Consider the following 13,374-nt stretch of genomic DNA (forward strand, 5'->3'; position numbering starts at 1 on the left):
CAGCCTACTATGATCCCTCTTTCAAACATGCTGAGCTCTTTCCTGTCCATCATTTTATCAGCGAATGATCTGAGAAGCCTCCTGCTGCCGTATATATAACCGTCTGTAGTATCTTTTCCATGAGGAGTTCGTTTCAGAGTTGAAACCGGGGTGTCCAATGACTTTCTTCCACATAGTGTACAACGTGCATTAATAATGTTATAATCTTGCTTTCAGAACAAATCCTGCCAATCCAATCACCTTCACCTTTGATGAGCGCCTCCTGGAGGACACGCTAGGAAGGCTACAGCCAAACCACATAGCTGTAGACAATCTGACGATAGACTCTTTACGGAACAAGATAACTGACTTGGACACGAAGCTGAAGGAGTGCCAAAGCAAGCTGCAGGACAAGCTGAACCAGCTCAAGAAGCACGAGGCTGAGCTTTCTTCTGTGAAGAAATCAACGGACACGTTGGGCAAGTGAGTATAATGTTGAGATATAATTTATTCGAAGTTAATTTCATTCACAATGCATGCAGCCACTTGGTGGAGTCAAGAATCTTATGGGCAGAGGTAGAAGAAACTAAAAATCATTCAGGCGCTGGCCCCTTTTTTTCAGGAGGACATTTGACTTTCCCTTGGCATAGTGCAGGGGCAAAAATAGCTAAAAGCAGGGGGCAACTGCATTCCTAATTGCCACCTCTGATTAACATAAATTACTGATTGACATTAAAATATATATGTGAAATATATAACTTTAGATTGACATTCATTTTCCAGGGATGCTGCCTCCCTTTTGCCCTCCCCCTGGACGTCCATGATATGTATTAAGTCTTCTACTCCAAGAAAGTGGTCGTACAGATACACGTTGGAGTCTTATTGAACTATGTAGTGAAGTACAAAATAAAATCATCCTGCCCTTAAAAACACAATTTTTGAAACTTTTCAATGTAACCAATGAAGTCACAAAATACATTCCTTCTGCCACAAGACAAAACACGAAGAGCACCGCAAATGTGTCGTCATCTTTAAAATCCCTTCTGCCGCACTATCCCCAACAACGAACTGTAAAACTTCTTCGTGAACATTGGACCTCTTCCTAACAGTTTTTGAAAAAGCCTGAAATGGTACGTTCACTAGACATGTTACGTGGAACAAATACATAGAACGTATTAAGAAGAAAACTACCCTTCATGTTACAACTCGCATTAAATAATTTCCCGAGCTCGACCTGGTGATACCTTAAAAGCAGCTGAAATTTTTGTTCCAGTGTAAGGAAGAACAGTAGGCGGAAAACAAACCGTTTATCAACAATGCAAAAGAGAAACAACATAACTCACATTAAGCTATAGGCAATTATCAAAAACTACGAACAGACTACTTGAAGAAACAAAACAAGAAAAAATTCATAACAATGCTGACGAAAGAAAAAACTGCCAGTGATGCGGTACCATCTCCGCTTCAAACGCCGTACCCCTTTTGTGAATGAAGACAGTGGATCTTCGAAATTAATAGGATTTAACCATTAAATTGTGCAACGCGGAAGTGCGAAATTTTCTAAATTTCACGTAAGTAGTAATCTCTTAGCTTAAATTACTACATGATTTTGCAAAATACTTATTATGTTATGCAGCAGTAATTTTATTTAATTCTTGTCAACAATAAATCCAACTCTTATTAAAGCAAATAGCCACGCACCCGGTGGGGACGCATAATGGTTCAGATCCCTTTTTAAACTGTAGGTCCAATGTCGATTAACCTTTCTGTGTATAAAGTGGACTTTAAACAAACTCAGATAAACAAATAGACATGCTTATGTAATTAGAAATAAGATTTTGGTGCTAATTAATGTGGATGGCCTCAGTTTTGGCACCCCCTCGAAGACAACACCATGGACAGTCACCCAGCCCTTAAGCCACCCCTGACTGTAATCCATTACGTTTTTTGAGTAACTTATCCAACTCTGCTTCCATGCTGTTAATGTTGTTGAAACAAGTAAGCATGGTGTCATTTGCTCTGAAAATTGTTCTGATGTTGTCTAATGTAGAATGACTTGTATCTCCTCTTCCTACAGGCTGACAGTATTGCATCGTGCAACAGACATCCTCAGGAAAGAGACCAATGAGCTGAAATGCCTGGAAAGAAAACTGCAGAAGCAGCACGACGTGATAAAAGCCCCCCTTGGAGACCTCGGATGCGAAGAGGTTCCGCCAGGCTGTGATCTCTCCATCGACAGTTCCTTTATTGATGGGGACCATCAGGTAAGATAGCCCGTCTCTTTATTGTCAAAAAAACAACTTCAAGTTCATTATAACTTAACCAGCTTCATAAACTAGCTTAGGCACAACTTAAGTCTGTTGATTGAACCTGATTCGTTGGAAATATGTACTGGTGGTCTGTCGCTGAGCAACCAAGTCTACATCTCACCTTACCACAATGGAATGGACAAACAAACTTACTCCACAGAGATTTAAGTTGATAGCTCAGTACAGTGGTTAATTATTTTTCCCCATTTTATCAGTCAATGCATCATACAGCAACCAGTATTAATTAGTATAATAATTATAAAAAAAATGGTTGTTATTCAGAATTCACATATACAAATGTGACAATTGTTGCAATATTGCGGAAGAAATTAAATGTTTGGGGGAAAGGAGGCAGTCAACTCTTCCACTTGCATTAAAACACAACCCTTTGATACTCCTATGCATTATCATAAATTGCTGTTCTTATTTTCTGCAATTTATTACTCATTCAGGAATTATTAGCTTGTTGCGAAACTACGTGCTCATCCTGTATATCTCTATACTGGATACATTTTTAAGTATATTTTTTGAGAGTTATGCTCAGTTAAATTATCAGAATAAGAGTTTGACAATATGCTCAAAGTACAAAATAAGTTTGTCACGATTCTTAAACATAATAATCCCTTAATTTGTAACTTTATTTTTTCCTTTAAAACAATTGGATGAAAGAAAAACAATCTAGAAAAATACCATAGAAGTACCACACAGTAAAAAAAAAATGTATTAAGATATTTTTTCATTTTGTACCAACTACAGTGACAGCGCCTCTGCTTATTCACACAGTTGCACAAGTCATCCAGATTATTATAATTTATAATACAATCAATTTATATTATATGTATTCATTGAATGTCATCTCCTTCAAAACATCAAATTCTCCTGTATCACTCCACCTTTCATTTGCTTCCATGCTTCACAAGCATTTCTGCCTGTCATTGTTCTTTCACGTTGACGGAGGCTTGCACTTTTTGAAGTGAGCTATCTCTTGCTGTTTACAGCAAGAGAGTAGAGAATGCAGGTACTCTCTTCTGGCCTAGGTCAGTGGGCTTTCAACGGACCCCCTTAGTGCACAAAATGTGTGAGCAACTACCCCTAGGCATGCACTGGCATTCTTCTTCCACCATGAAGTGTTGAAACTGCATTCAATTCAAGACTGTGAGACAAGTCAAGAGCAATCCCCACAACATTGTAAATTTAGAGATTATTATTTCTTTCTTCTGGAAGGGATAAAAATCATGGTACAAAGTTGTAGCACAAAGAGAAAAATAAATCTTGTGGCAGTGTTGTCGAGTTTTGAAATCTACACAAGCAGAGGAAGAATGAATGATGCAATCAGCTGCTTGCATTGTTATCCTGCTTCTGTGTTGCCAAGATATGTAGCACTGTCAAAAGTTCATTGCCTTAATCTTTATCCAGTGTAAATATATGCATAAAGAATAAATGAAACTGGGGTGAACACGAATAGACTCAAGTACACCAACTGCCACTAAGCAACAGCATTAAATTCCGATATGCCAGTACGTGGCAGATAAAACAATGTAGTACTTGTTGTAATACATAACTTTTGAGAGTAAAATTTATTGATTAATTTGGTTTATTTTACTTTGCATTTCTACCACTTTTGGCTAATTGCAAAGATGAGGATGAAGGATGATACAATGAAATTGATGAAGCCACCAACAGTGTCGCTAGTGTTCAGCTATTCTACAAATCGGAAGAATAGACCTTTTTTTATGTTTAAATTATCTTTGCTCCAACTAAAAGTAGATTAAGTGCAACAGAGAAGAAATACCTCAGAAGAGTCGTAGGAAAAACCAGACGAGATAGAATCAGGAACACTAAAATCAGGGACCAGCTACAAGTAGAATCAATTGAAGAGATAATAGAGAGAAGAACACTGGACTGGTATGGCCATGTCATGAGAATAGGAGAAGAAAGAAAACCGAAACAAGTAATGGAAGCGAGACCAGAAGGAAGGAGAGGAAGAGGAAGACCTCGGATAGAATGGGAGCAATGCCTGTCAGAGATGGTTACTAAAAGAGGAAAGGCACTAATGGAAGTTAAGAGAATGGCACAAGATAGGAAGAGTTTTAGCAGATGGCTGAAGGACCCCAATGCCTAACAGCATGAAGGAGGAGAAGAAGGAGAAGAAGGAAGGAATTATCATTGATTGTTTGTTTAAGCCTATTCGTTTATTTTTCACAGCAGTTTGAAGTAGTAGTTTCGAACACTTTCGGGCAATGATTTGTTATGATTTCAAATGTAGTTTAACACCAAAACAATGCATCGAGTGACTTCATTTGGCCTTTGGGGATGAAACACCATCCAATAGGACTATGTGATGAATTTCATTCTCAGTGATGAATTTCGTGAAGGTTGTCCATCCACGTCTGTTGTTGCCAGTAATGTTGATGCTGTGCATGAAATGATTGAGAGAGATCGGCATGTGACATGTGATTTTGCATGGTCATCTGAACATACGGAAACTTTCAAGCCGTTGGATCCCACACAACTTGACCGAAGCTCAAAAACAGGCTCATGTAAATTGGTGTAAAGAATGCTCAAAAAATTCAACTGAGGCAAGTCAAATTTGGTGTACCACATCGTTACAGAGGACGAAACTTGGATCTATTCATAAGAACCCGAAACTAAACAGCAATCCACTGTTTGGGTGTTTTAAAGTGAGCCGAAACCAACAAAAATTGTTTGTTCGAGGAGTGCTGTCAAGCAAATGATTGCTTGTTTCTTCGGTTATACCGGACATGTGGCAACAATATCTTTAGAAGATCAAGTGACTGTAAATGCTGATTGGTATACAACAATTTGTTTGCCAGAGGTCATCAATGAATTGCATAAAACAAACCCAAATCGTTGCATTATTCTTCACCACGACACCGCCAGTCCCCACTCAGCACACAAAACTGTTGATTTTTTGTCCAGTAAAAATGTCGAATAAATGACTCATTTTCCGTACTCACCTGATTTATCACCCAATGACTTCTTTTTGTTCCCACACATGAAAAATAAGATGCGTGGTAAGCGATTTGTGTCCCCTGAAGCTTCAGAGTGGAAAAAATGCTTTCAAAATTGGTTTGAGCGTATGCAAAAGTATATCGATCTTAAGGGTGAATACTTTGAAAAACAATAAACCCATTCCCAAAATGTCAAGTCTTTTTTCATATTGATTGCAGAAACTTTTCCAGCAGCCCTCGTATATCCTAGTAATAATAATATAAGGTTGAGCTGATACCGATGTATTAGTATCTGCCGATACCTGTGGTATCGGTATCAGAAAGTATTGGTTGGGTTATCCTGGAGACATTGCAAAATTTGTGGTTTCCATTGATTTTGTGCAAATATTAGGCAAAAAAACAATGTATTTTATGATTACATAACAGGTGTTTTTATATTCTGATGTAATTTTTTATATTTTAAATCAAAACTCTGGTAAATTGATGTTTATAATTTGAGTTGAATTCTCACTCTTTAATATTAATCTATATTTTGAACAATTTTTTAATTGTTACAACTTTCAAGTTTCGGTATCAATATCAATGAGAATCGAGAAGAGTATCGGTATCAGTTCAAAGTGGTATTGGCTCAGCCAATTTAATTTATATTTTGATTTAAATAAGAATAATGGTTAAGTTAGTAGAAGATTTTGGTCAATACTACTTCAGTAATACATTTTTATCATTTCAGGGTGATCGAACAATAATGAACAAAAGACAAACACAACGCATTGTGAATATGTTTCGCAAGCCATTTATCAGAAAGTCCAACCCGTCCTCTCCGATCGTTCCTCGGAACAAGGAGCTCACAGAGAACAAGAACGAAAAGGAGTCTTTGAATGAGCAAGACAAAGTATGTGAAAGGTGTGAAAGTAGTGAAATTTTGATAACACCATTCCCCAGGTCAGGTTCCCACACGAGAAGCAACTCAGATGGTTACACCATGGTAAGTCTGTGTGTCTTTTTATTCTGGTGGCTCTTCGACAATCCTGCTATTTCATCACTTTGATGTAAGTACAGAAACAAGTCTTGTGTTGTAATGTTCTGTACTGAGTTGTGTTTGCCTAATCTAACCTTTGGTTTGTGTGTGTGTGTGTGTAAAGATAGCAACTGAACTGGTTTAAAGCATAAAGTTATAATTATTTGGACATGGAATCATTGGGTTAATTTTTCTTGTATGTACGTATTGTTTGCATTGTAGAATTATTTCTTTTGTGGTTTGCAGTTGTTGCAAGCACATAAACATGTAATGTTTTAGGAGAGCACACACTCCCTTTATCAGATATTTATTTTTAGTTTAATTAATGTTCCATTAATGACTTATTAGGGGATGATATAAGTACAATTAAGAATAATGCTAAAATATTTTTTAAAACTGCTAAAGAGATAGGTTTGGAAGTTAACAAAGATAAAACTAAATATATGCTTACAGGCCGAAACCAAGTGTTAGGTAATAATCAAAATCTAATTATTGATAACAACTCGTTTGAACCAGTTTCCAAATGCAAATACTTAGGAGTAATATTAACATATGAAAATTATATTAAAGAGAAAATAAAAAGTAGGCTTAATTCAGGAAATGCATGTTACTTCTCTCTCCATAAACTTTTGTCTTCTCGTTTAATATCTAAGAAACTAAAAGTTAAAATATACAAAACAGTAATTTTGCCTGTAGTAATATATGGGTGTGAAACTTGGTCCCTTACATTGAAAGAGGAACATAAATTGAGAGTATTTGAAAATAAGATCCTTAGGAAAATCTTTGGACCTAAAAGGGATGAGGAGACAGGTGAGTGGAGAAGGTTACATAATTTAGAACTACATAATTTATATTCATGTCCAGATATTATTAGAATGATTAAATCAAGAAGACTTAGGTGGGCAGGCCATGTGGTATGAATGGGAAAGGAAAGAGGGGTTTACAGGATTCTTGTTTGGAAACCTGATGGTAAGAGACCTGTAGGAAGACCAAGACGAAGATGGAGGGACAACGTTGAGATAGACCTAAAGGAAATCGGTAGGGATGGAAAAGAATATATAGATCTTGCTCAAGATAGGGACAGATGGAAGGCCTGTGTTGCTGCAGCCATGAACCTTCCGGTTTAAGAAGGCTAGAGAGTTAGTTAGTTAATTAATGTTCCAATTATAACAATGGAATAAATTTAACCAAAATGAAGGAAGAAGCAGTTATGCAATGAATCTTTTCGATAATGTTTTTTTTATTGGAACATAACAACTTAACTGTGAAACAAGCAATCTGTTTTTGTTATTTTCTTTATTTTACATGAAGATGTTATCAAATGCTAAATATGGATCCCAATATCTTTCCACAAAGATTCTTGATCTCTTCTAGAGAATTAGATTTCAAGTGGGGGGGGGGGGGGTTAGCACTATTTTTGAAATTTAATCCTACAGAAGATATCTAGACTCTTTGTAGAGAGGATAATATATTCATTTAAAATAATAATAATATTTATAAAGAAACAAATTGCATGCTTCAGTTTGTTCTAACAATATAACATTATTGACAAGATTCATTGTATAACTGCTTCTTTTTATTTTTGTTAAATTTATTCAATTGTCGTAACTGTAACATTGATCAAACTAAAGATAAATGCCCATTGAAAAGAGTGTGTGTTCTCTCAGAACATTACATACTTGTAACAACCGTAACTTTAGGAGAGATAAATTATTGGCTTAATGAGTAGACTATCGACTTGGATAAAATTAATCTATAAAAATTAACGTGTTTTATTTTACTTCACTTTACTGCCACTTTTGACTAATCACGAAGCTGAAGGTGAATTGTGATAAGAAGAGATGGATGAAGGGACAATCACAAACATATAGGGTGTCTCATAAGTAATAGCGCAGACTGACACAGGTGAAAGTACACAATAATAGAAGCAAAAAAGTCTCGGTAAACATGGGACTGCAAACGGGTCGTTTTCAAGATAATCACGAATGTGTGATTACAAGCTGCCACTGACTTCATTGTTTGTAAACCTCGTCCTAGTTGGTAAAATGCTAATAATGTGTGGTTACAAGCCATCATTGATTGCATTTTGTAAACACAGAGTGCTTAAATCCTTGCGCGGTCCGAGGTTTGCTCTTTGTTTACAAAACAGAACATTTTATTTTACCAACTTGGACAAAATTTACAAACACTGAAATCAGTGATGCCTTGTACCCACACATTCGCACACATTATTAGCATTTTACCAACTAGGACAATGTTTACAAACAGTGGTGGCTTGTAACCACACATTCGCGATTATCTCGAAAATGGCTCGTTTGCAGACCCATGTTTACTGAGACTTTTTTTGCTTCTATTATCGTGTACTTTCACCTGTGTCAGTTTACGCTATTACTTTTGAGACACCCTGTATATGGGCAACACAATGCAAGCTCCACAGAGGATTATATTGGCTGTGTGTCCATGCGCCAGAGCCTCGTTAGCCTGCAAAATGCAGCTCAGGGTGTACTTCATTGAAGTTAGGTTCACTTTTGGGTGCCTTCTCGAAAGGTCATCCCGTATACCCGAAAACTAAGAAAGAATTATCAACATATATTTGGGGTGACGGGATGAATAAAGTGTCTTAAGTAGTGTTACTATTTCAGTTTCTGTCTTTCAGTGGCAACTAAAAGCGATTGTAATGGGTTTTTGAAATATTTTGTATGTTATGTTTGGTTTCCTAGTATTAGAAGGGCAACTGCATGCCAGTGAAGTTAATTTGAGTGCCCAGTATATGTATTCTAGTACTTTGTCTGGTTTGGTTTTCCAACAGGGCTTTCTGTAACTGTTGTCTGTTTCATGGTCATAATTTGGGGATCTACAATATCTTTGGGAGGGGGGAGGAAGGCCGAATCTAATAGTATCCATCCCGTAAATATAGCACCCACGATTATTTGCTAAATTAATGTTACCTTTGTAAAATCATAAAAATTACTCTTAATTACTTTGCTCCTTAGGTCTCAGAAGGGTAACAAAAGTACCCTTTTAAATTTTAATAAACCTGATTTTTTTTGCCCCCTTTGGACCTACCAAGTTATGTATATGGTCTGTCTCATAAGTTGACAGAAATTGCATGATTGAATAGTAAGTAGGTCTGTGTTGTTATGAGGTTGAAACAGTAAATAACATAATTACACTGAATTAGAATTCTTTATGGGTACATGTTGGGTTCTAAACCTGTGCTATCCCATCATACTGTAGTGTTTGAATAGACTAAAAATGCCCTGGGGGAGGCTTTTTCTCATTCATATTTTAGAATTTTGAAGTGGTGAGACATTCTGATTACAAATACATACCTCGCAAGCAGGTGTCCCCATGTGAGGGATAATGACGTTGACCACGCCATCTTTTTTTTTTTTGGGATTATGTGTTCAGTGATGTGGAGGGGGGGGGGGGTTAGAATATATTCATTTAGTTTAGTTGATTCCAAATCACTTTTACAACACTATTTAATTCATTAGATGAAGAAAAGGAGAATTTAGGGGAATTTAGATCAAATGAAGTGTTCAGTAAAATTAACAAAAAGTTACTTTTATTAATAGGATGGTAATAATTAAATATTTTATGGAGATTATGACAATCTGGGGACAGGAGTGATGGGCACCCATGCTTACAGGAAGGAGAGGTTTCAAGTATTTCATGCTTATTTATAAAAAATAGCAACATATAATTATGCAGTATTTATATATGCTTACATGAGAGTATAAAATAACATAATTAACTTCTTACTTTGAAAACTTCATTTGAATAAGAACACAATTTTTCTCTTATTGTGTGTAAATTACAAGGCTATATATATATATATATATATATATATATATATATATTCATAAAATGTTTCTTCTGATCATTTTCAAACCATTTACAGAAGAATGCTTTTCTTGATAGATATAAGAGCAAAATTACTCTACCAAACTTCCCCTTGTGTGACTCTAAGATATCTTCGTACCTATGCCAAAACCACAAATGTGGTAATTTTGTTTTTTTGATGCAAGTGCAGTTTCAGACTACTTTTTGTTGATATATTCCTGTAATAACTTACGTGAGCTAATAAACATCCATAAGTAGGTACACATTTTTCTGATGAAAACATTTAACCAAATGTAAAACACTTTTTTTCCCCAGGATCTTGAATATTAAAATGATTTAATCTAAAACTAAGATTCAGCACATTCACGGTTTTGGCAATTGTGCAACAATATGCCCCCCAGCTGGAAATTTACGATTCAAATTTTAATTGGCTTGAATATTCATTCAACTGGAATCAATTGGATTCTATTGGATGCCCAATAAAGGTATCGGAATAAATTGGGTTCAACCCTGAAACCAATTAAAATCCATGACAACCAGAGTGGATGAAAATCATGATTTTTATTTTAAAAAAAATCATTTTTGTTGATTTTTTGAATTTAAAGGGGTTTTCTAGTAAATGGCCCTGTAAAATATTTGAACAGTTTGATTAAAGCAAATAAAAATATACGTAAACATACATTTTCCTGTTTGTTGAGTTTGTTAATGAAACTAATAATAATTTCAGTAGTTTTCTTCCAGTGAAACTAAAACATTCTGGATGTACTCTATAATTGTAACTTAAAATATTACCTTAAATATTTTTATAGTGTTTGTACCTGAATTTTGGAGATTTTTTTTAATGATAGTTCGAAAAATATCACCTGCCATGTTTGTTTACAGTTTAATGATATTGACATTATTTATGGTTTAACATTATTAGTATTTTATATATTTTCCTGCACAAAATGTTTGCTATTTTTGCGTATAAAAATTATTGAATTTTAAGTCAAGAGAAATGTGTATTTATATTTCCTTTTGCAAGAGCTTCACTGAACCGCGGTAGCTCAGTCGTTAGGGTGTCTGACTACCATGCGAAAGACCTGGGTTTGATCCCCGGCAGGGGAGAACCGGGAATTTTTTCACCTGTTCAAGTGGCTCCGGCACCCACCCAGCATCGTATAAAGTGGGTACCTGGAGGAAACTCCGGGGTGTAAAGGCAGCCAGGAGCATGGTGCTGATCACATCACCACCACCTTTGGCCATGATCAAGAATGTGTAGGGCCCTAACCCCACACCCCCTATATGCCTTCATGGCGTGGTGTACATGGCATACAGGGGAGCACTTTACCTTTTTTTAAAATTTTCCTATCTTAGAACCTAATAATCACCATTAAATGATTACGAGAATAATGTACCTTCACCAAAATTGTTTCTGACATCTACAAAATCCTTATGTACATTATTATATATATATTATTTATTTAGAGTGATTTAAATCAATCCAACCTCATTGCAATCAATTGTTTTCAATTGTGCAATCAATTGGAAATTCCATTTTGCATGTGTGTAAGGGTAGTAGGGAGTGGTACCGCAAAGACCAAGGTCACTGTATGTCACTGGTCAAGCATCGTGCACGATTAATTACAGATGTGATAAAATACCAAAAGTGTTGTCAAAGTGCAACAAGTGAAGTTAAAGCCTTTCCAGTACTTTGCATATTTGAATTTTGCATGTAATTTCTTAAATAAATTATTTGAGGAATTGGAATGTGCTTTCTTGAGTGAAATGTTTCAGAAAAATGTAGTAATGCATGTGTAATTTTGGTAATGTGTCAGACTGCTATAAGAGGTCTCAAACTCGTTAATAATTTTACAGAAAATACAGTGAAATCTCGATTTTACGTTCTTTCAGAGGACCAAACTGAAAAAAACGTAAAAGTGCGGGGAAATGTTAGAGGAAAATTTTATACCATTTTTCTATGTTGTGACCATCAGGATTGAATGCATAATGAGGGAAAATGTATAATCCGGTAGTGCAAAATCCGGGTTCCAATGTATACTCTAAAACAGGCTGTAGCATACCCAGGTGGAAAGAGGAGGAGGGTTACATATACTTTTTCAGGAGCCAGCCCTCATTTTGCCATCTTTCCCTGCCTTTGGCATTCTTTTTTTAATGAATATGAGCCAAAGGGCAGGTTATGACTCCTTGGGCACGCATCTGTGAACATGGCCTAGTACTTTCCATCTGAGTTGCCTTTCCATTGACACTAAAAACTGCCCCAAATAGTCAAAAGGGGGTGAAAATTTGGAAAAGAGGCTCAATAAAAAAGGCATTTAATTGGTATTAATTTTTAATACTGTGAATAATAAAAAAACTAAAATTGAAATATGCTCATCCAAAATTTAATGCTTCCAAAACGTTAACAGCTTTAATTTCATGACATTGGCTCTGCCTCAAGGAACAGGAGTTTTTTTTTTGCAGTTATCACCTACTTTGCACATTGAAGGTAGTGTCAAGGTGGCAATTGAACTTTAACCTTATTTTAGCTGTCAAAGGACAAGGGGATCACCTTTTCCATACTCTCCCCTAATCTATCCATGGAAAACTCAAATAGGAGGGCACAAGAATACACTTGAAACCTTACTTTGTGCATCTTTTTAAAAATATTTAAGCATTAATAATTGGAAGATGTGGCAACAGTTAAAAGAAACAATTTTAGGTTCAATGATTGATTGATTGATTGCTTTGCTGTTTTAAGTCCACTTTATGCACAGGAAGGCTAATTGGGACTGGACCTACAGTTTAAAGTGGGATCCGAACTGTGCCGTGCCTCCACCGGGTATCGAACCCAGGTCCGCTTGATTACAAGGCAATGATGTTACCACTACGCCATCAGAGAGGCCTTTAGGTTCAATGAAATTTACATATAATTTTTATATCCTTCTGTACTAAAAGCCTATGTATCTGTGCATGGGAACAAAATAGGCATTTAAGGCAGAGTGTTATGATGCCAGGGGTCCCTTCATTAATTTCACCATATTATCGTTCTTCATTGTCATAATTAGCCAAAAGTGGCAGAAAAGCAATGCTAAATACCAAAAATCAAATTAATTATTGAGCTGATGAAAATCTGGAAGAAGCGTAAGCTTTTTTTGTTTTTCTTACCACTGAACATTTAAATACATTCTAATTATTTGGATGTGTGTGTTCTTAGAATGAACCCAGAGTTGAAAATCATTACATACGCTTAAAAATGAGTTCCATGCTC

General features: G+C 35.9%; 1 protein-coding gene across 2 annotated transcripts in view; it reads left to right on the plus strand.

Annotated features, from left to right (window-relative positions):
* LOC145999777 (tyrosine-protein kinase Fer-like) overlaps positions 1 to 13,374 on the plus strand; it is a 311,283-nt gene that overhangs the window by 280,511 nt on the left and 17,398 nt on the right. For both annotated transcript variants that reach the window (XM_083137080.1, XM_083137079.1), the window contains exons 7-9: positions 217 to 462; positions 2,057 to 2,243; positions 5,991 to 6,245. In XM_083137080.1, coding sequence (XP_082993206.1) covers positions 217 to 462; positions 2,057 to 2,243; positions 5,991 to 6,245 — 688 coding nt within the window. The remainder of the gene's footprint in view (positions 1 to 216; positions 463 to 2,056; positions 2,244 to 5,990; positions 6,246 to 13,374) is intronic.

This window comes from Lepisma saccharinum, chromosome 15, assembly GCF_977018435.1.
Source record: "Lepisma saccharinum chromosome 15, izLepSacc3.1, whole genome shotgun sequence".
Taxonomy (NCBI): domain Eukaryota; kingdom Metazoa; phylum Arthropoda; class Insecta; order Zygentoma; family Lepismatidae; genus Lepisma; species Lepisma saccharinum.